Raw genomic sequence first — 22405 nt, forward strand, 5'->3', positions numbered from 1 at the left:
TTGATTTTTCGTCTCCTCTGCAAGGAGTTAAGCGGAACTGTTGTTTCCCAGTTCCAGGAGCAAGTCGGACAGTTACACCGACGCACCTCCAATGTCAGACCAGACGCTGCTTTGACACATCTGACCGGAAATGATCTGTTCTTAAACTATCGAGTCTCCTCCAGAGTTTGCGTGTGAAGGTGTGACTGAGAAGGTCCCTCGCCTCCTTTAGAACCCGGTCTCCCGCTGCGTGTTGTCGGCTCCTCCGTGTCTGTTTCCCGGACTCCCGCAGGAGACTCTCCCCGGACAAGATGCGTCTCACGCTGCAGATGCTGATCTCCCACGGCCGGATGGCCCGGAGGATGGGCCTGGGGCCGGAGTCCCGCATCGACATGCTGAGGAACATCCTCACAGGACTGGTCCGACACGAGAGGATCGAGACCACCCGGGCCCGAGCCGACGAGGTCCGCTTCTACGCCGAGAAGGTACCGAAGTGCCCGGGGAAGCTAATGCTAATGCTAACACGTCTGAGCAGGTCAAACAAAAACAACACAGAGGAAACAAACAACAAACATTTAGTTTTTACATTTTTGTTTTGAAGGCTCAGTGTCATCCACTAAAAGAAGATTGTATATTATTGTTATTATTATATATATATTATGTTATAACTGGATGAAAGGCTAAGATATTCAATACCCACTATTGCCATTAGGTAGAGTAGGTTATTCGTTTAATATATATGAATATAAATAAACTAATTTGCTGCTATCTATGAAACAGGTTAAAGTCGATGTTTTCAGAAGAATTAATGTTTTACTAGCTTTTATTGAACAACTACATTTTCATCAAGCAAAAGCACAACAAGTAAATGTCCTCTCTTTCAGATAAGCTTGTCAACATGTTGGAATTCCAAGCTAGAATGGCAGCAAGATTAGAGTTATCCTCCACTGAGGCCCAAGAGTCGCCTTAAATACAAGAAAGCTGCACCAAATTGCCCAATCTCAGATATCTGTCCCTTAAATATTCCCATTCATATGTATGAATGGGTTATTTGACCAATGTCTCATCCTTCCTCCAAGTTAATGTAAATCCCTCCATTAGTCGTTGTGTAATTTAGCTGACATTCAAACAAACAAAGGAACGGTTGAAAACAGAAACTCCTTGGTGGAGATAAAAAGTGAGAGAATGTGCACTTACATATCTGTCTGCTAGAGTTTTTAGTATTGAGTTGTTCTGTATGTACCACATATAAGGGATCACAGCCATGTTTGATAATCAAGGACAATAACATGATTTCACTCCTCTGGGATTCCACAAAACTGTCTGTCTTTCTTATTTCTTGCTCACTAGAGCATTTGTGAGTGTGTGCTCTCGCTGTGTGCTGTCGTAGTAAAGAGAGGATGATCCCTGGACTCAGAGACTATCATTGTCTACTTGTTTTTAATGTCAAGAAGATCAATTTGTACCGACACTCTCCAACCTATTCAGATTCTAATTCCTCTTTCTTCCACATATGAGGATCCTGACTGTGTTTTCCTGTTTTGTTTTTCTCCAGCTGGTGGACTATGCCAAAAAGGGAGACACCGATGACAAGGCAATGAAAATGGCCAGTTTTTGGCTGACGGTACGTGTCTGCAGCTTCTCAGCTCTGTGAAGTTTACAAGCTGCGTCTGTCTGAATGTGAAACAGTGGTTTATGCTGTGCGTGTTTCCTTTTCTGCAGGAGAAGGATCTGGTCCCGAAGCTCTTCAAGGTCCTAGCCCCACGGTTTGAGACTCAGTCCAAAGGTTACACACGGATGGCGCAAATCCCCAACAGACAGAACATGGACAGAGCTAAGATGGCCGTCTTGGAGTTCAAGGGCAACCCCTTCCCTCCTCTCTACCCGGCGAATAAGGAGAATGAACTGACGCTCATCAACCAGCTGCTCAAAGGCTACAGAGAGGAGAGGGCACAGGAGCTGGCTGCAAAATCATAACTCACAGCAGTTTGTGGCCTAAAGAGACTGATGCATTTCATTCAGTGAAGGAACAGATCAAAAGTTCCACCTGCAACTGAAGCAAAGGACATTTCTGTACGGGAACATTTCTGATTGATAATGTATTATAAAATAAATGTCCTATCAAGAGTAAAAGGATTTTACTTTGTCTTTGATCACTAAACTATCGACCGTGTGAGGGCCGGCTCACAAACAACGCTGCTCTTGTTCTCATTTAGCTGATTAGTGGCACTTTTCAACAATATCAGCAAATAACAGGACATGTAGACATTTGATATATTCTATATATTCTAATACATCAACAGTGGATGAAATTCTCCAAAATTTCAAGACCATGAAATTGTATTTAAACATGTAGGAAACTGCAAACATTTTGCATGGTCATAGGAAAAGTGTTACTCTTTAAAAATCTGCTGTAACTCATTTACATTTCTACACATGCTTTTACTTCTGTGACATGTCTAAAGGTTTCCTGTGGAACAAGCTGCTTGTTCACAACCACCTTGTCAATCAGCTATTTTTAGTGAATGTGCCCAAAAATCTTTCACTGGCCATGTTGAAAAACAATTCCCACCCCCCCAAAAAAACTGAAATAAGTAGGTATTGTTATATAGATTTGGGAAGCTGTTTGACAAAAATAGTCATGTATCTGATTAATAACTAATGAATGATATATATTATATAATTAACAGCTTGCCTTGTTGTCCCTACTGGCTTTGTGTCTTTCTTTGGCCTTATAACTATGAAAAAATGTGTTAGATTTAGTTCTTTGTGTGGTTGAAAAGGTCCTAAAAGGATTTGGCATTTAATTTAGTGAAGACTGTGGAAATCCTTTATGACGAGTCGGTGTCAGCAGAGAGGCTCATCCATCAGGCTGCAGCATATTGCACAATGTTTTCATTATTTGTTTTGTCATGGTGAACAAACAATAGAGCACAGAACAATATATTGCATTATAATACAAACCCACACGTCAGGTCTCATTTAAACTGAAGTGTAATAGATGAACTGAGGGCGTATTTACAGTAAATATTGAATTGCACTGTCATATTGCATCAAATTTGATGGGAAAGGTCTTTGTGGAGGAAATAACTGAATTCAACATTACACTTTTTATTTTTTACCCAACAGTGAAGTAAGTTTGATTAGATTGATGCTGGACTCTGCTGAAAGCCATTAGCAGATTTAGACCCTTCCAGGAAAAAACAGGGACAAACAAGAACAGTTTGTTGCGGCCGTGCACTTCCACAGTCACAGAGCGGGAAACTGGCAGCGACTGAGAAATAATGAGGCTGTAGCCTACATCAGACTGTGACCAGCCTGGAGTCGGTCCCTGTGGTGTTTTACTCTAATGGACTCTTGTAATGAGAACAGATTCTAAATATGATTTACAGATATTAAATTTACCCTTTTGGACGCATGCCCTTGTCGTAACTGGAACACAAACAGCCTCTCATATTAACGCAGGAGCCAAACAACACACACACACACACAAACATAAATGCAACCAAGCTTTCTAATAAAACCATATTTTTGTTTTATTATTTTGGCAAAAGGTGTTTATGTACAGCGTATTTAGAATCGTCATTTGACACCATTAAAATGCATCTGAACAGTGCTTCAGTGATGTGCTCTTAACCAGATCGCTCTGAGTAGCCAATAAGCTGTGCTGTTTTCTGTCATGCATACATAATCTCTTTTCTTCAACATCTCACCCCTGTGTGCGTCTGTGTGTGTGTGAGTGTCCATGTGTGTGTGTGCGTGTCAGTCATTTAACGTCAATATGTGTAACATCGAAGCAATGATGCAGTTTCAGGAAAACCCAACAGTGAGTAGAGTCGTCCAGTCGAGTCATGGCAACCGTAGCATCAGGCAATAGCAGACAAAATGGCGGATGTGCCAAATATAAACCCGACACGATTAGAAATAACGACTAGTTCTCTAATTCAAGTAAGAAGTTACGCCTCTGGACTGCACTCTCACAAGTTACACACCATGGTCCTAACATCCTACAGTACTCCATCACAGCAAGACTGCCACTGATACATCTGCGGACCGGGCAGCAGAGTCCCGCTGATTTTAGGAATCAGAATTGTCAAGATAAAACTGTTGAATTTTTCAGAAGCTGGTCGTAAATTCAGCTCAGAAGTTCAACGTTGAATCGGGTTGATTTAACGATGCGTTCTCTCAAAAGTCCGGACGTTTTTCTTAGACTGTATTTACAGGCGTATGCACGTGGAATACTACACGATGTGGTGTGGGTACAGGTTTCAAAGCAGTCGTATCAAGGTGACATCACGAATAATAAACAGACTAAGACCAGGAACATTAAAGTGCTCCATGCAGGACAGACAAAAATGTACAGTTGTGTTGCTGCTTTCACAGTTCATCTACAAGGCTTCTTTTTTTGTCATCGCTCAATGTTAGGAGATATAAAACTAGAATTATTTGCTCAGCTTTTCGCACGGTTTGAACATTCAAGGCCGAAAAGCTGACAAATAGTTATATATTTATATATATATATTCATGTTTCAGGTACGAGACAGGGGTGAGGATCAAGTTACTTGTGTTTAAAAAAAAAGAAGAAGCCTCCTGCTCTTTAATCAGCGACTTGGTGTCGCATTTCTTCCAGTAACTTGAAAATCATCCCTGTCCTTGTACATCAGTACATTCACCAACGTCTACATACACAGGGATGACATTTTTGATCAGGCATGTTCTGCGCTACCTACGAAAACCAAAGCAGCATCGTTATAATCCGATTCTCTTTCGACAGCACGTGAAGAATTCGTCCGGAATAACAACAGAGTTTCACCTGTCAAAAATATACTAAAGCCTATTGTATGTATTTACAAAAGTATAGATTTCAATACACACAATAAGCAAATATTGTATGATCACGGGGGGGGGGGGTGTACATATATCAGCTTTTTGGACAGGAAATACAATACAAACATGCTTGTTTTTACGAGTACCTAGAAGTGCCCACAGTAAACGTGACGTTTTACATTTACACATCAGCATATCAAACCAGAATAACCAGCTGCAATATTAAAGGCATATTAGAATATAAATGAACCCGACAAACTCCATTGAGAGTAAATATCTATGCTTTATCAAAATATGCCAAACATAAAAAAAAGGCTCCTTTTCTTTTACATGACCATTTGAGTGGAATGAGAGTTTTCAATGGTCACAGCACCGACTGGAATTTAATGATGTGAAAACATGAAAACAAATTTTCCTATTTTCATAATTTTTTTTTTGAATAAAACTCTAGATAGTGGTTGCTCTCTCCGGTTTTTACCTATTTACAAACTCTTACAGGCACACACCATCTCCGCCTCATGAATCTTTGAATAAAAGTATTTCGAGAATTTTGTTCATTTCCGCATCTTGCACAGCTATCATTCTATTGCTCTTGCTACATCCACTTTGTCATCTTTCTCCCACGTGTGCCTTTTACTGGTCTGCATCAAATATTTATTGCTTCTTTATTCTTTAACAAGCTCAGCACTCCTCTATCTCACAGCCTTTACTCCTCCAGCAGCGGATTTCCATTCACAGGTGAGAAGGTACCGTTTAGGGATTCACGGGTTCCGAGGATTTCTCTTCTCCATCCTTCCATCCTTCAAACTTTTTCTGGGCGGTCCCTTCTGTCATCATTACAGTGAAACCATGATTTCCACTTTTCCTTTGTATTGTCATTCTGTCCACTCCCTCCCTGCCTCCCCTCTTCCCCCCTCTCTCTTTTGACCTTCTCTCCATCTCACGCCTTGGTTCCGAACCCTCCTCCGCCCTGCATGCTGAAATACTCGGTGAACGAGGGGAGCCGGGGCGGGAGTGGGGAGGAGCGTGCAGCCAGGCGGGGGGGTATCGGAGGCGGGGGCAATATGGACGTCAGGTCAGCGGCTGTGGTGATGATCTTCTGCTCGCTGTTCCTCGGCACCTCGGGTCCTTTACAGGCCACCGTCTCCTCCACCGTCTTCACTGGATCCTGGAGGGAGGAACAGGACAGTTTTGCTCTTTTGACCCCGATCTTCAGAGTATATGTTACTGGACAGAAACTGGGACCTTTGAGAAACCGGGTCAGTAACAACACACAATACATCACAAGCTGTCACGGTTATATAGGTCAGGGGGAATTGCACAGGACCTGGGTTTGTTGCCCTCCCGCCCTCCACACACTACAGCTCATCAAACCAGAACTTACTGTCAACCTTCACTTCGGCCTGGAGTACATGGTTGAAAGATGCGAGACAGTTTCTACATCAATATTCATGCGAAAAAATATAGGCCCTATTTCAATATTTTCGTTATTCGTCTAGCATTTATTTTATTCCATTATATCTATTAACGATTTGGTCTAGAAAACATTAGAAAAAAAGAAAAATTTAGAAGAGCAAATGACCATATCATGAGATACATTGTATCTATGTATATGTCTATGTATGTATATATCTATCCATCTATCTATCTATCTATCTCCATCCCACCACCATTAGTGTCTCGTGTAATGCATGACAAGAAAAATCAGTGAATTCTCACATGATAAAGCATTAATCATTAAAGATTTGGCATTTTGTCTTGCAGATTAATTGAAAATTACCCAACCACTGAAAATCAAAACAAAGTAATATGTGTTTCACTGTTATGAATTACAGTGAATCATTAGGGTTATTCCTTTTTAATTGTATCGAGCTTTGAATCATTAAATTGACAAACGGTATTTGCTAGAAGATGATCAAAGCACCTGATGGCAGAATAATTAAGCTCATATTTGATGATTGAATTAGCCCCTAGCCTCAAACACATTCATCATAATGATTAGAACTGCAAAATCTGTATCAGTTAAAAGGACTGGTTTAAGTTTTATTCTTTTAAAATCTTGCCCATCTTAGAAAACCAATAATACATTTGTTTTATTTGGCATTTTTTTCAATTTGGCACAAACCTGCTGTGATAACCTCAGATTTTGCCCTTCTGGCCAATTTCTGCAAAACATTAGGGCTGCAGATTTACTGTGTTCCTTCACCAAATAACCCCGGTGTAATAGACTCACTGCGACAATGCAAGTAATCAACTGTAACTACATTTCCTTCACCTGAAGAAAGACGAGATGCAGAGAACTCTGTTAGACAACAACGAGAGTCTGTTATCTCCCACCTTGATTTCACGGCCATAAAGACTAAAGGCCAAGTTTAAAATGATGGTGTTTTATTAGACTTTCTTAAGCAGCTGCACTCAAGCCTGGTCCTGCCAGTGTCTTCCAATTAGATGTCTACAGCGAATGCATCAATTACTCTGCCAGATTTCTAGCAAGAACCAAGAGAAGAGGGCCCATAACTACTGTTTACACTGGCACTCATTTAGAAAATCGATTTCGAGCGCCAGGTTATAAAACACATAATGGCTTAGGGACGGCCGAGGAAACTGTTTCCATTCTGAGCCACTTCCAAATATAAATTAGAAACTTGTTTTCTTCCACAGCACTTTTACTTTAATATAATTTGTGTCTATTGACTGCTGCCTTGTAACTTCATGAAAGTTTTAATGCCTTTTTATCTTATAGATGCTTTTAGTTGCATTGCTTGGTGATAGATGATGCACGTGGGAACTTGGTGCAATTTGTCAACTCTGTGCAAAGTATGTGGGTCGATACGGTGACCGGTAAGATAATCACAACAACAGCGAGCGACAACTAATGTAAACAGTGAAATGAGAAGAGCTAACATCCAGTTGCAGCTTAAAATTTGTTGCTTGTCTTTTTGTCTCATTTCACTGTCAACTCCCTGTGTTCGGCCCCTGCAGGTCGTCCCTTCATGTTTTACTGCTCCTGCTGCTCTCTGCATGTTCTACTAGTGTATCTGCAAATTCAGAGATCCTCTTCTGTCACTCATCCCTGTTCAGAGGGAAAAAAGCTATTTGCACAGATTTGAAAGTTCCCCAAGCTCGACGATTCTTCACGGCGAACACAACACGTCTTAATTTGGTCTTGTCAGAATTTCTGTTAAATGATTATTTCCTTGTGCCCAAGTGTTTTCCGAACAGAGCGTGTGCTATGTCAGGCTGTGCTCACTGTCATTCACCTGACGCCCACAGGAGGAGATGTAAGTTGCCGCCGTGAAATAATCCCAACACACACGTCCCCTTACCAACTGTTATTGTTACACTGATTCCTTCAAATACAAGGCTTTGTTCGATGAGACAGTTAATTTCAAGCTGTGTTAAACACAGGGACTTTTGCATTTTTAATAACAAAAAAAATGCCCAACTGAGATTCTTAGAGATAATTGAAAAACGATTAGGGGAAAACATAAAAGGAATTCAAACTCATACAGTACGTGAGCTATAACTCCTACTTAAATCCAGGATGTCCAACATGCACCCAAACACACAGCACAGATTGAACTCACTGATTGGATGGAGAAGAGCTCCGTGAAGTTCGGTTGAGAATCTCCCACGAAGGAGCCGTTTCCGTAAGCATGATGGGGGAAACTCTCTCCCCCCTCACCCCCCTTCGGACTGGACAGCAGGATCCCGATCTGGGATGTCCGAACATGATAGGGGAAGTTCTTATTGGCTGCCGAGGGGCGTGTGATGACCTGAGGGGCAAAAGGATCAAGAAGAAAAAATGAATCTTACACACCAAGAGAACATAAGACGTGGGAATTGAAATGCATGCACTGAGCAGGAATATAAAAAGGAAATTTGCGTGAGCAGCACGGCCCATTAATAAAGCCCAATGTGTCGTAGGTGAGGAAGAGCTAGATAATGATGTGTGGAGGAGACAATCAGCATGAGGCGTTTATGACTCAGAGATGGTGAATAATGCATGAATGACAGCGCCAATAATGACTTGAATGATGTGAACTATGTGGGAGAGCAAGGGTGTGCACGAGTGGGTGTGCGCGTGTGTGTGTTTGTCTGTGTGCGTGATCGAGAGAGAGAGAGAGAGAGAGAGATACGAACAAGGAAGACGATGTGGGCGTAGAGGTGGATGCCGAGCTGAATCCCGTTGACGATCTTCTCCCGGGCCCAGCGAGGAATCCCGTAGTTGGCGATCAGAGCCATCACAGGCACCGCGAAAAACCTGAGGGAGGCAAGCGAGTAGATTTAAAATAAACATGTGGAGAAAACATATTAAAAAGGGGTAAAAAAAAAGATGCGAGGGGGGATTGCTGATGAGAAGAAGAAGGAGAAGAGGCTGCAACGCACATGGGGAGAGATAAAGGCGGGAGGATGTGAGAGGCGTCGATAATGAGGCAGGAGATAGTCACGGCAATGAGAGAAATACAGAGATAATATTAGTCTTTGTAATCTACCCTTCATTTACCCTCATGGTATTATACACAAAGAGCGAAAGGCAGAGAGGCTGAGCAGTGTACGTACTTTCTAGCACAAAGCTATAAACTATTCTGCACACACATATATGGCAGCATAAATTATTCTAATAGAGGAGATGTCATCAGCCGAGTAAAAATAGATATTTTTCTCTCGCAATCACTCATTGACGTATAATCATCTATAGTGCGACTGGAGCACAGAGGTTGGGCAACTCTTCACCGCGGAGCCGTGATCTTGTGCACATAAAATATTCAAATTGAAGGAACCTCAGACAGAGAAATGTGTTTTTTCTCCCCTCTACACCTGCAGTTTCTGGTTCAGACGGTATTAGCGAGAAGAGGGCGAAGCTGTGCAGGTCTCACCATAGTGTGTAGGCGGTGAAGAAGGGGACGTAGAAGGGCTGTTTCTCTGGGTAGCGTTTCAGGGAGACCAGCACGGCGTAGCAGAACCACACGTAGGCCAGCAGCTGCAGGCCCATCAGCCCGTAGCCCGCGGGGCTGTCGTAGGCGTACAGCACCTCACCTGGGTCGAAGAACTGGCAAGGGAACACCAGAACGAACACGCACATTTATAAATGAGACAAACTTTTACACAAAGTAGGAGAGTCTGTGCCGGCTTCAAATTCTGCCTGTGCCCTAATTACTGAGATGGATTGCTCACAGTTCAGCTGATGCACTGCGATGTCCGAGCCAAAACTCAGCTTGTAGCGTTCTGTGAGAGTCCTTGACATTGACACTTCTTCTCCACAAGTAGGTCATTGGTCAGTATGAGCGGGTATGTGTGTGTGTGCGTGTGTGTGTGTGTGTGTGTGTGTGTTGTGTGTGTGTGACGTGCACATTCTGCTGCAGATGCTAGATTGCCTTTCACAGTCCAGTGACGGCATAGCGTTAGCCGTACAGGGTTACCCTTGCTACATAATGCATCGGTGTGACTGCTCAGCGTGAAGCTTCTTGGGATCCGACCAGGCAACCAGAGCCCGGCCCCTGGAACCGATTCAGGTCTACATTTCGGTTCCAATTGTAACCTAGTTTGTCGTATTTTTAGCCGGAGCTCCCCGGTGTTTTGAGCTCCTTAATGGCATGGAACATGCGAGAGGGCAGGCGGCAGATAAATTGCACTGCTTCAGATCCACTTTTTGCCGTGTGAGAGATGGCTATAGGCTCCTGCATTAAATATAGCACAGCTACTTCCCACTGCTCTATTCCCACTGGGCCAGAACCATGCTGGATTCAAAGACTGTAATCCACTGTACCTAAATGTACCATCATTACATCTGACTGATGCTGCTGGAGCCTCGGCAGGAGTGAGCGGAGTAACTGCAACTCCCTGAGTGTGTTATTAATTCATAGGCCCCTGTGCATTTAACACAGAGAATTCAGCTTCACATACAGAACATGAAGACACAGTATAATTAATGAGAGAGAACGGCTATGGAACTTTAAAGAAAGATTCACTGATCTATGACTTGTTATCTCACTCAGGTACAGTCATTAAATAATGCAGTGTGTGTGTGTGTGTGTGTGTGTGTGTGTGTGTGTGTGTGTGAGTGTGGTTGGGAGCTGCCTGCTTGTTCTTTTAAGGATCCACAATTCATCAATATCATTTGTTTTTTACTATAGATTTATTCATAATATTCATTCATAATAGGTTATGTATATGGACGACTTGTCAGAGGAAAGCCATCCCAGCCCACGTTGATCTGTGGTTCCAACTCTCCCATGAATATTTATGCTATTTTTGAAAAAAGCAGGAGACGGCAATCATTTCGGATTGATTGCAGAGACCAGTGTCCAACAGCGTCAGTCAGAAACCGGGAGATCACACTCGTCGCCCGGAGCATGAAGTCAGAGGCTGCTCTCAGTCACATGGGAGGAGGCGGACCTTCAAAGTGTTGACATGTTTTACACGATGGGATATGAATTTAAACTGACAGGTGACTGAACTGCTCTTAGTGCAGTTAGATGATTTTTATTAACGTGAACTATAGTGCGGCCACTTGGATATTTGTACCGCTGAAAATTCTGTCAATCATTTACCCCAATTAACAAATTAATTGTTGTCTATAGAGTCAAGTTGATGTGTTCAGATTGTTTTATCTGGTCAATGTTTCAAAAGCTAAATACTTTGTCTTAATATACAGTAATGCATAGAAAAGCAGCTAATCCAAGGGGCGGCTGGGGTTCAGGGGTGAAAATGGGTTGTCCATTAAAAAGAAAGTCGGTGGTTCAATTTCCTGCTCCTCCAGATAGCATGCCAAAGTGCCCTTGGTCAACTGAAGCCCAAATTAGTGTAATAGAAGCGCAGTAGATGAACTGTGCGATTGTGTGTGAATGGGTGAATATCATAGGATCAATATTGGTATATAAATAGGATCATTGCTGTTTATTGTTTCTTCTCAGATAAAGCACTTTTTCCCCTGTGTTTGTGTGCGTATGTGTGTGTGTGTGTGTGTGTTTGAGTGTGTGTGTGTACCTCTGCCTCGTAGATGAAGAGAATCACGTAGGTGATTGTGTAGACCGTCATGTAAATGCTCAACTTCACCGACCCACTGTGACTGATCCTCGCCCTAACACATACGGATAAAACCAAAATGGTCAGAGGTTACACACGAGTTAGAGGAAGATAAGAAATAAAGAAACACACATGCGAGGGAGAGAGGGAACAAACACACAAAAACCTCCATTTGCTCCTTTATACTGAAGCAGAGACGGCTGCGTCTAAAACGCAACTTTGCAAAACCACACAGCATAAAGCAGAGAGCTGTAGAAGTGTAGGATAAATCTGTGCAGGGTAAGATTCATAGACACCACAGGCTGTGAAAAGGCTGCGTTGTTTTGCATCACAAAAGCAAAAATATAATGCCTAATTATTTGCAGTCAACAGAAAGAAGCATTTCAAAGAAACGCCTTCATCAGCATTTGGAACGTACTTTAGCTCAGTAAATTATCAGCGCACACAACAGGGAAATTTATTATCAAAGTCGACTGGTAATTATCACCAAACTGTCGACTTCATCAGCCGCTGCAGATAAACAGCCGTGTTTGAAACTCAATGGGAAATTTAAGATTATTCACTGGGCTCTAAAGAAGCTTGAGGGAAGTCGAGGAGATCCCAGCATCTTCTGAACCCAGGAGGACGGACGGATCCTGGAGTGGAAAACACCAGCTTAAATTTTGCAAGCTCAGTTTTGAATTTATAAACTTCAGTGTGGAAAAACCTCCGTGGAGATCAATTGAACCTGAAGCCGGGCCAACCTTCAAACTACGAGCAGCGGTTCAGATGATGACTCATCGCCACTCGAGCTCGAAAACCGGGTGAAATGCAATTTAACTAGCTCTTGATTGTGCACTGCACGGTACTTTCCTCACATAAGACCTACCAAGAGAGCAACTTCTGGGGATATATCGGCAGAAATAGAACAACATTTCAAGAGCTGCCGGCATGATTGGTTTCTTTCAGACTGACAACGAGAATTTGAAACTGGAAAATTAGAAAGAATAACTACAGCCAGGTGAGTGGGGGGGCGTTCATTCAGTCGGGTGTGGGACTGATGCATGATGAGGTTTCAGCGAAAGAGAGCATTCGTAAAATCAGCAGCGGGGGGAGGAAGTACAGAAACATTTTACTTTAGTATAAAAGTACAAATAAATGGACAAAAATGTAAAGTAAAAGTACATTAATGTTACTACTTTAGTGAAAAAGGGTAAGTACTTCCTTCTTTAAATATATACAGTATTAAAGTAACTTCGAGTGATGCCATTTCCCTAAAGAAACAGTCAAATACATCATTAAAGCTAATACATTATGTAATAAACTCTGTCTATATTCCTTATTTATGTAATTGTTCATAAAGATTGTGCAGATGATGTTAATGAAAACATTTGCATTGTTGTATTAATTAACGGACTCTTCCAAATATGTTTTAGCTGTTTGGACATCGATGATGCCGCTGCTGCAGGAGGCGGGGCCTAATGTAACCGGCCCGCTCTGATTGGATTAATGGATCATTATCGATTACACAGTGCTTTGTAAAAAATAAAAAGGAGTGGAAAGTACAGATATTGCTTATATACTGTATGTTGTGGAGTAACAGTGAAAAATATACCAAACTGAAAAAAAGTATAGTTTATTGTTTCTGAAAAAAAAACAGTCTATCTGAAATGATGCCTGTCCAGAGCAAATGTCCACAGAGAAAGAGCAAACCACAAAACGTGTCAGCCCGGTTGTTGGGGCAGAGGTCGTCCTCCGACCGACAGAAACACAAAGGTTCACAGCGGAGCAGCATCAGGTGTTCATCTGCTCCCGCGCACTAACTGACTTCCTGAGTGACACCTAACACTGGCACGTCAGGAGATAGTGTTATGACTGTGACAGCGTGGCCTGACAGTGAGAGACAGACGAGGCATAAACACAGCTGCAGACGGCTGACAGGGCTCGGGTAAACACAGATACATCAAGGATCAAACAAAATACACACACACAAACACACCCACAAAGACACACACACACACAGAAGGTACGAAGACACGACCGCACACCGCCTACCTGGTGACAGTGAAACCTTTGCCCAACAATATGAGCATCAGCAGGAACACCAGGAAACTGACGGAGAACAGTAATTTCCCTGGAGACGGGCGGAGATGAAGAGAGAGAGAGAGAGAAAGGGAGAAGAAGACAGAGGGGTAATTAGGTCGTGGTTTCCCAATCCGTGATATCAGAGGGGGAAGATAAAATCACGTCACCACACAAACACACACACACACACACACAAACACACACACAAAATCAGACATGCCTGTCAAACCAGCTATTACAGCGCCTCACATCCGTCATCGTCCACTCTGTCATTCTGCTCAGGCTGCGTGTGATTTTTAAGTTCGGAGGCAACGTCAGTCAGTCAGACAGTCCATCAGACAGTCCATCAGACAGTCCATCAGACAGACAGACAGACAGACAGACAGACAGACAGACAGACAGACAGACAGACAGACAGACAGACAGACAGACAGACAGACAGACAGACAGACAGACAGACAGACAGACAGACAGACAGACAGACAGACAGACAGACAGACAGACAGACAGACAGACAGACAGACAGACAGACAGACAGACAGACAGACAGACAGACAGACAGACAGACAGACAGACAGACAGACAGACAGACAGACAGACAGACAGACAGACAGACAGACAGACAGACAGACAGACAGACAGACAGACAGACAGACAGACAGACAGACAGACAGACAGACAGACAGACAGACAGACAGACAGACAGACAGACAGACAGACAGACAGACAGACAGACAGACAGACAGACAGACAGACAGACAGACAGACAGACAGACAGACAGACAGACAGACAGACAGACAGACAGACAGACAGACAGACAGACAGACAGACAGACAGACAGACAGACAGACAGACAGACAGACAGACAGACAGACAGACAGACAGACAGACAGACAGACAGACAGACAGACAGACAGACAGACAGACAGACAGACAGACAGACAGACAGACAGACAGACAGACAGACAGACAGACAGACAGACAGACAGACAGACAGACAGACAGACAGACAGACAGACAGACAGACAGACAGACAGACAGACAGACAGACAGACAGACAGACAGACAGACAGACAGACAGACAGACAGACAGACAGACAGACAGACAGACAGACAGACAGACAGACAGACAGACAGACAGACAGACAGACAGACAGACAGACAGACAGACAGACAGACAGACAGACAGACAGACAGACAGACAGACAGACAGACAGACAGACAGACAGACAGACAGACAGACAGACAGACAGACAGACAGACAGACAGACAGACAGACAGACAGACAGACAGACAGACAGACAGACAGACAGACAGACAGACAGACAGACAGACAGACAGACAGACAGACAGACAGACAGACAGACAGACAGACAGACAGACAGACAGACAGACAGACAGACAGACAGACAGACAGACAGACAGACAGACAGACAGACAGACAGACAGACAGACAGACAGACAGACAGACAGACAGACAGACAGACAGACAGACAGACAGACAGACAGACAGACAGACAGACAGACAGACAGACAGACAGACAGACAGACAGACAGACAGACAGACAGACAGACAGACAGACAGACAGACAGACAGACAGACAGACAGACAGACAGACAGACAGACAGACAGACAGACAGACAGACAGACAGACAGACAGACAGACAGACAGACAGACAGACAGACAGACAGACAGACAGACAGACAGACAGACAGACAGACAGACAGACAGACAGACAGACAGACAGACAGACAGACAGACAGACAGACAGACAGACAGACAGACAGACAGACAGACAGACAGACAGACAGACAGACAGACAGACAGACAGACAGACAGACAGACAGACAGACAGACAGACAGACAGACAGACAGACAGACAGACAGACACTCAGACACTCAGACACTCAGTCAGTGGCCAATCCAAGAGAAGAACTCACCGAGTATTTTCAGGCTGCCGTTGCCGACTCCATCTCTGGCGTACAGGCCCCAGTAGACGCAATGAAACAACAGGCTGAGCACTGCCGAATGGAAAAGATATAGTGAAGACAGAAATGTGAAAACAAGGCAAAGGAGGGGAAAGACATGGAGGAAGAAGAAGAGAAAGGCGATAAAAGAGAGAGGGTGTAAAGAAAAAGATAAGGAACAGAAGGAGAGATGAAGCGGAAAGTGATGGTGGGGTGGAGAGAGATGAAGAGTGAGACAGAAAAGCGGAGGGATTGATAAAAGGAGATGAAAAAGGGAGCAGAGGGCATGAGAGAAGTGGAAGGAAGGGAATTCAGGGGGGAACAAGATAGCGAGGAGGAAAAGGGAGCGAGATAAGGGGTGAGGAGAGAAAAAAGGAGAGGATGGGAAGAGAAGATAAAAAAAGAGGGGTGTTCATCAGCGTCAGCACGCTCCACTGAACACTGTGGCACAGCACGGCTGTTTGCAATGGTTTCTATTCAGAGGCTAATAACGGTGATGTTATCCGCTCCTGAAGTGGGGATTAAGGTATGAGATGCTGCAGCCACGCTAGAGGCTCATTGTCATCTTAAGTGTGTGTGATAGGGTGTGTGTGTGTGTGTGTCTGTGTATGTGTGTGTGTGCAGGACAGAAGCTCTCACCCTCCACACCTGCCGCCGTCATAAACATTTTGTAGGTTGTGTGAAGAAGCTGTCTTCCCTTCAGATTGTCTGCGGGGGGGAAAAAAACAGAAGGAGATAGAGGTGATGAAGGTGTGTTTGAGCGTGTGTGTGTGTGCGTGTGTGCGAGCGTGTGTGTGTTGTTGGGGATGGAGATAAAAAGGATGGAGATATGCTAACAGATGGCGGCGGAGAGCGAGAGAGGTACAGAGAGTGAGAGAGGCGGAGAAAAGAAAGAACAAGCGACTGGGCCAGATAAACCACATGGGGAGCGACCATTAATATGCATCCATCTCCTGATCTGGAACACTGGCAGGAAGAGTTAATGGAAACTCGTTCATGTGATCCCGGGAGAACGCAGTCTGCAGAGGAAGACGCTGCGATTCAAGCAAAATATCTAGAACAGCTGCTAAACTATTTTCAAGATACGAGTGAGACGAACAAAAGCAGATGCCGACAAGCTCAGATTTTGAGATATGAAAAATCGGAGGTACCAAAACAATCAAGGTGAAGGTTTTATGTTTTATTTTTGTTGAAACTACGTTAAAATGAATTCAAAAACATCATCACCATCCAGAAACAGCCTCTGCTTTACTATTCATTATTCAAAGCTTAAATTTGAACAACAGAAGAAATAGTGAATGCACAGTGTGAATTCTGCTGTTGAATTTTTCAACACTTATTCATCACTGTGAGCAGCACAAATAGAATTCTGTGTTGACTCTTCTTCTATTCCAGTGGCTGCAGATATCTCTTTAAAATATTTTTGCCTGTCTGAATAATAGACTCTTTATAAAGATGGACAACGTGACTCCTCCTTCTCACTATCCAGAAATGAAACCAGGAAAACTGCCATCGTGAACATTTCGAGCCACAGTCTGCATGTTTTTCCACCAAGTCTGGTTTTAATTTAATAGTTGTTGCCATAGAACTGAGAGAAATGTCTTAATTTACAGCTGAGACTTACTCATGATTGGTTGAGTGCATGTATCGGCTAGACCTCGCTATTTTAGCTCCAGGCCCCGATTGCTACTTTGCAAACTCTGACTCCAAATGCACAAGACTGATCCGGGATATGCTTGTTTCATTTCTGGATAGTCGGAGGAACCGATGGCTAAGTGGTAAAACTTTACATTAAGCCTGTCTGGAATAGTTCAGTTCTTCCCTGGAGCTCTTCTTCTCAGTAGCTGCAGGTTATATGCGCAGTGACCTTCATGTGACAAACTCGCTTCCTTGATGGTAACGCCACCGCCACCTTCTCCACTCAACCGTTCGCCTTTACACGGAAAACCAGCCCCGCTCTCCCCATCCTCTCACTCCTGCATCTGTGTAGCTCTCGCTCTGCTCTGACAAACTCCTGGCTCCTGGGAGAGAACGGGCACATGCTCCACCTTTACTTACCTCAGGAAACATGAGAACTTACTCCTATCCCATCAAGAGAACATGTAGATTTTATAGAGAGATCTCAAGAATAGGGCACTTAACGGCTGCCGCGGGCCTTGAAAGTCAGAATACAGAAAGAGAGATACAGTATAAGTGGACAAGTCGGTACTTACAGGCAAAGTAGCACGAGAGGATGAACACCAGGGAGAATATGATCAGGAATGTGATGTCCGTCTCCAGGATTCCTGAAGAGGAAGAATAATTAATGAGAGAGAAAAGCCGTAAAACACAGAGGAAGGTGAAAAACAAAAGGCACAAGAGAGATGGAAAAATCAAAACCAGAGAGTAAAGGAATCAATATCAAGGTGAAGAAGAAGAGAGGGTGTAATTAAGGAAGAAGGAAAAAGAGGATGGAAAACACAGAGCGGCAGGTACGTGATGAGGATATTGGATCAGATAAGCAGCAGAGAGAGGTACACTAGAAGAGAGAGAGGGGGGAGGTTGTAGGAATAATTCATTTAGAAGCAACTTGGGTCTCTTCTTCTTCTCATTCCTTCTTTTCAGTTCATCTATCATCATTAATTCATTCAGCCGTCCCGTCATTATTGTAATTTGTTCAGTTCAGTGTGCTTTATTGGCCGTGCTAAGTGGCGTTGGCTTGTGCCATCAGCGATTCGTTCCATAATCTCTCTGTTTTCTGACTAATCACTCTCACCAAACTCATCTGCGGAGAAATGCTGCGTCCAGAAAGACTGTCCGTTGGTCAGTTTCATCTCGTACTCCAGCCGCAAGCCCTCGCCCTGCGGGAGAGGAGGGGAGAGAGGGAACAAGAGGAAGAGAGGGAGGTCAGATGTGATTAATAATCCTTGGTTAAAAACTTGTTACAGGCTTTGTGATCTGTACAAAAATACACATTAATGCTTAAAAGCTGCACTCGACAATTCTGCGGGTTGATGGCCCTGAACAGCAAAGAACAGTAAGAACGCTTTCAAACTTTTATGATATTCTTGTGTGAAGCTGAGGAAAAAAAGACGATAGGAAAATTTTACTTTATTAGTTAAAGTATATGATCCTCAAAGTGCTGCATCACAAAGTATATAGAACTCAAAGGAATTCAACTGGAGCACGGTGATACTGATGAAATGGTAGATACATTTATAGATACATATTCATATATTGTGAGTATTTACAGTATTAGTATTTTGAGTATGAACATAGAGCTGGGCAACAAAACAATATATAATTTTGATCAATAGCAATATAACAAAGTTTCAATAAATATTAATATATTTCAAATACATTGTGCAGTGAGGAGGTTTGTGTTTTTGTTTCGAGACGTCACAGTGACCTTGACTTTTGACCACAGAAGTCTAATCAGGTCACTTAAGAGTTCAAGAAAAACAAACATTTTGTTTGGATACCAAAAAGAAATGAGTAAATCCTCGTGTGCAAGTGAATGTTTGGGCCAAATGTGAAAGGAGTCCTTCACCGCGTTCCAGCGATATCGCATTCACAAGGCAAAGAGTGTGCTTTGTGAGGACCCATGACCTTTGACCTTCAAAATCGATCCAGTTCATCTTTTAGTTCAAGCAAATGTTTTTCAATTGAAATCCCCCTTGGTGCATAGAAATGTAATAACAGCCAAACAAGAACCCCCAAAAAACTGTTTTTTGTATATGGATCAATTTAATAGAATAGAAAAACGATTGCTCCTTGTTGTGAAAGAAATTGTGTTATGACAAAAATAAACTTGAATTGTCCTCAGAGCGCGCACACCTCCACACAACAGCCTTCTTATGAAACCACATTTAAATTCACTAAATGCAGATTTTTATTTGTATCGGCACCAATTTGTACAAACTCATAAATATCACCTTAACCTGCGACCCATGAATTATTCAGAGAAATCAACAAAAATGTTTAAAAAGCTCCTTAAATGTTAAAGTTAGGAAAAGTTGCCTGGTCCAAGTTGGTAGAGTTAAAATGCATCAAAACACAGCTTTAACTTTAAATAACTAAGGGGGGGGGGGGGGGGGGGCTCAGTGCCTCCTGAGTGTGTGGAGGAAGTTAGTGGAGTAAGAAGAAGTGAATGAGGCTCTGCCTCCTGTGCTTCCAATGTGAAGATGACCCAGATAAACAGGAGAGATAAATCCATGTTAACTGTTTTCTCTGATTTAATGAAGAATTTTCTCCTTTTCCATTATTAATACTCACTGCCACACACACACATCTATCAATTATTTGTTAGTGCGTATTAGAAATATGTAGCGTTCCACATTCTGTTTTGAAAGAGAGCGCACAGAAAGAATATTTGGGTATTAAAACACGCAGGAAAGGAAGAATGCCGTGTGGTAAACCACAGTTGAAATCGTGTTCATTTTTAGCTGTCACACAAATAAAGAAGCAGAGAGACTTTGGGAGGTGAGGGGGGGTGGGGGGGGGAAGAGAGGGATAGGGAGCAGAGAGCGAGAGAGGGGGGGGGACAGAAATGGGCTGACAATCGGAGCACAGAGAGCTCATTTCACACACACAAGTTCAAAGCCGATGGAGTTCGCGCTTGTTGCCGCGGAGCGAGGGAAAAGAGAGGGGGGGGGGGGAGGACTTTGATTTCATTTGGCAGCCTGAGACTCCGTCTCCCTCTCTCCATCAAGGAGGGCGAGAAGCATGGATCGTTCACTGCTGCAAAAATCAATACAGACACAAAGAGCACGGAGACGGAGACAAAGAGAGTGATAGATGTAGAAAGGGAGAAAGTTGAAGAAGAAAAAAGCAGGTAGAGAGTGGAGAGAGAGAGAGAGAGAGAGAGAGAGAGAGAGAGAGAGAGAGAGAGAGAGAGAGAGAGAGAGAGAGAGAGAGAGAGAGAGAGAGAGAGAGACGAGGGAAGACATGGTGATTCACAGCAGGGCTTCTCTCTATCTGACAGACAGTGACTGGATGGATGGATGTTGAACATGTAAAAAGCTTCCTCACTGAAGATGTTCTCACACAGTCGTGTACATCATGTATTCTGCTGCACTTCTGATATCAGCGTTTAGAAAGGTCTACTCCAGAGTCCATGGGAAATAAGCACTCAGATTTGTCTTATAGTTGAGTGTCGTACCACCGGCAGCTGTAGTCCTGTACCCACCAGGCCAACATTTTATTTATATCAAGTCTTCAGATGTTGTTCTATTGAACAATGTGCTGTATTTTTTACCTCCACCAAGGAGGTTATGTTTTATCTGCATTTGTTTGTTAGTTAGCAGGATTACATAGAACCTGTTGGACGGACGAGCATGAAACTCAGTGAAGAATCCCTGAAATTTTGGTGCAGATCCAAGGTGTTTTGTCCCACTTTCTTTAACACATTCAGAAAGGGTGTTCTTCTCAACACATTTCAACATTTTCTTTGAATTCTCATTCCTGCATCTTGAAAAAAGAGGGCATATTTGTGTTTGGTGCAGACTTTGGGGCTGATCCAGAAAATAATCCAGATGTAGTTAATTCAAATGTGGTTTCAGAAGAGAAATGTTGGGCCTTGATGGAGGAATGGACTCATTCTAGTTCTGGCTGTGTCCACTGTGTCTCACAACCAATGATTCTACAGGATTCTTTCCCCAAAATATCATGAAACATGGCACGTTTTGCTTGTGCCTTGGTTTAGTTTTGCATATGATCATTGGCCTGTGATCTTTTTGCCCTCGTCTGTTGATGTTGTTGCCAAATGTTGCCGTGCATCTCTCTGGGTAAACAGAATACCCATACACTTCCACCCTTTTCCCGGGTTTTTTAAAGCATTGTTTATGTGTCCGTGCAATAATTATTTTCTGCAATTGTACAATAAAAAGATGAAAGTATGTGCGAGTGTTGAGACAGTCAGCTAGATACATCCGGATATTCTGCTCATGTGTGATTGTTGGACTTGCTATTCCAAAAACCATGAACATCAGAGGTGACTCCTTCAATTAAGCTGAGGGACAAGAGACAGATTGTTAGAAGAATTAGCAGCAGAGGTCAAGATGTTCCGGACTTTTTTCACTTCAAAGCCACAAAAGTGAATTGATACTAATGTTTTTTCAGGGGCGTTTCAAGTGTCTCTCTAACACGCTGCCTTACAAGCTTCTACTCCTCTGGGAACAAAACAGGGATCTGATCCAAGCCACAGGAGTTTACTGTATGTTGGTGGGTTCGGACCCTGATGTTGGGCGACAGGCTCACAGCTGGCAGCCCAGTTTATTCTGAAGGTCAGAGCTCTGTGCAGCCACGTCTTTTTAATGTCAAGCTCAGAGAACTATGTGTAAAACATACAATAAAAGATGTCATTCTTATGGGCCAACCGATGTAAAAACATGATGAGGATCTTTTTCCTGTGTGTGTTTGAAGTCTTCACCACAGATACAGATTACAGTTTTCTGACAAAGTACAGTAGATGTGTTGTGTATTTTTAGGCTCCAGATGAATCCCCTGGCCGAGCTGCTCCCGTTAACAACCAGCTCTTTCCTGGGCTCCCTACCGCG

At 43.2% G+C, this 22405-nt stretch overlaps 2 protein-coding genes across 2 annotated transcripts in view; one reads left to right on the forward strand and one right to left on the reverse strand.

Annotated features, from left to right (window-relative positions):
* Positions 1-89: 89 nt before the first annotated feature.
* mrpl17 (mitochondrial ribosomal protein L17) lies at positions 90-2112 on the forward strand. Its single transcript, XM_061081327.1, has 3 exons — positions 90-464; positions 1535-1603; positions 1702-2112. The coding sequence occupies exons 1-3, from the start codon at positions 291-293 to the stop codon at positions 1954-1956; spliced, it is 498 nt and encodes a 165-aa protein (XP_060937310.1). The 5' UTR covers positions 90-290; the 3' UTR covers positions 1957-2112.
* A 3634-nt stretch (positions 2113-5746) lies between these two features.
* Positions 5747-22405, reverse strand: part of tmem145 (transmembrane protein 145) — a 34964-nt gene continuing 18305 nt past the window's right edge. The window contains exons 6-15 of the mRNA XM_061082029.1: positions 18625-18709; positions 18083-18154; positions 16509-16577; positions 15843-15923; positions 13870-13948; positions 11797-11890; positions 9687-9859; positions 8950-9070; positions 8394-8582; positions 5747-5974 (exon numbers count right to left, since the gene is read on the reverse strand). Of these exons, the coding sequence (XP_060938012.1) occupies positions 5747-5974; positions 8394-8582; positions 8950-9070; positions 9687-9859; positions 11797-11890; positions 13870-13948; positions 15843-15923; positions 16509-16577; positions 18083-18154; positions 18625-18709 (1191 nt within the window). The remainder of the gene's footprint in view (positions 5975-8393; positions 8583-8949; positions 9071-9686; positions 9860-11796; positions 11891-13869; positions 13949-15842; positions 15924-16508; positions 16578-18082; positions 18155-18624; positions 18710-22405) is intronic.

Source organism: Limanda limanda, chromosome 11, assembly GCF_963576545.1.
Source record: "Limanda limanda chromosome 11, fLimLim1.1, whole genome shotgun sequence".
In the NCBI taxonomy this organism is placed as follows: Eukaryota; Metazoa; Chordata; class Actinopteri; order Pleuronectiformes; family Pleuronectidae; genus Limanda; species Limanda limanda.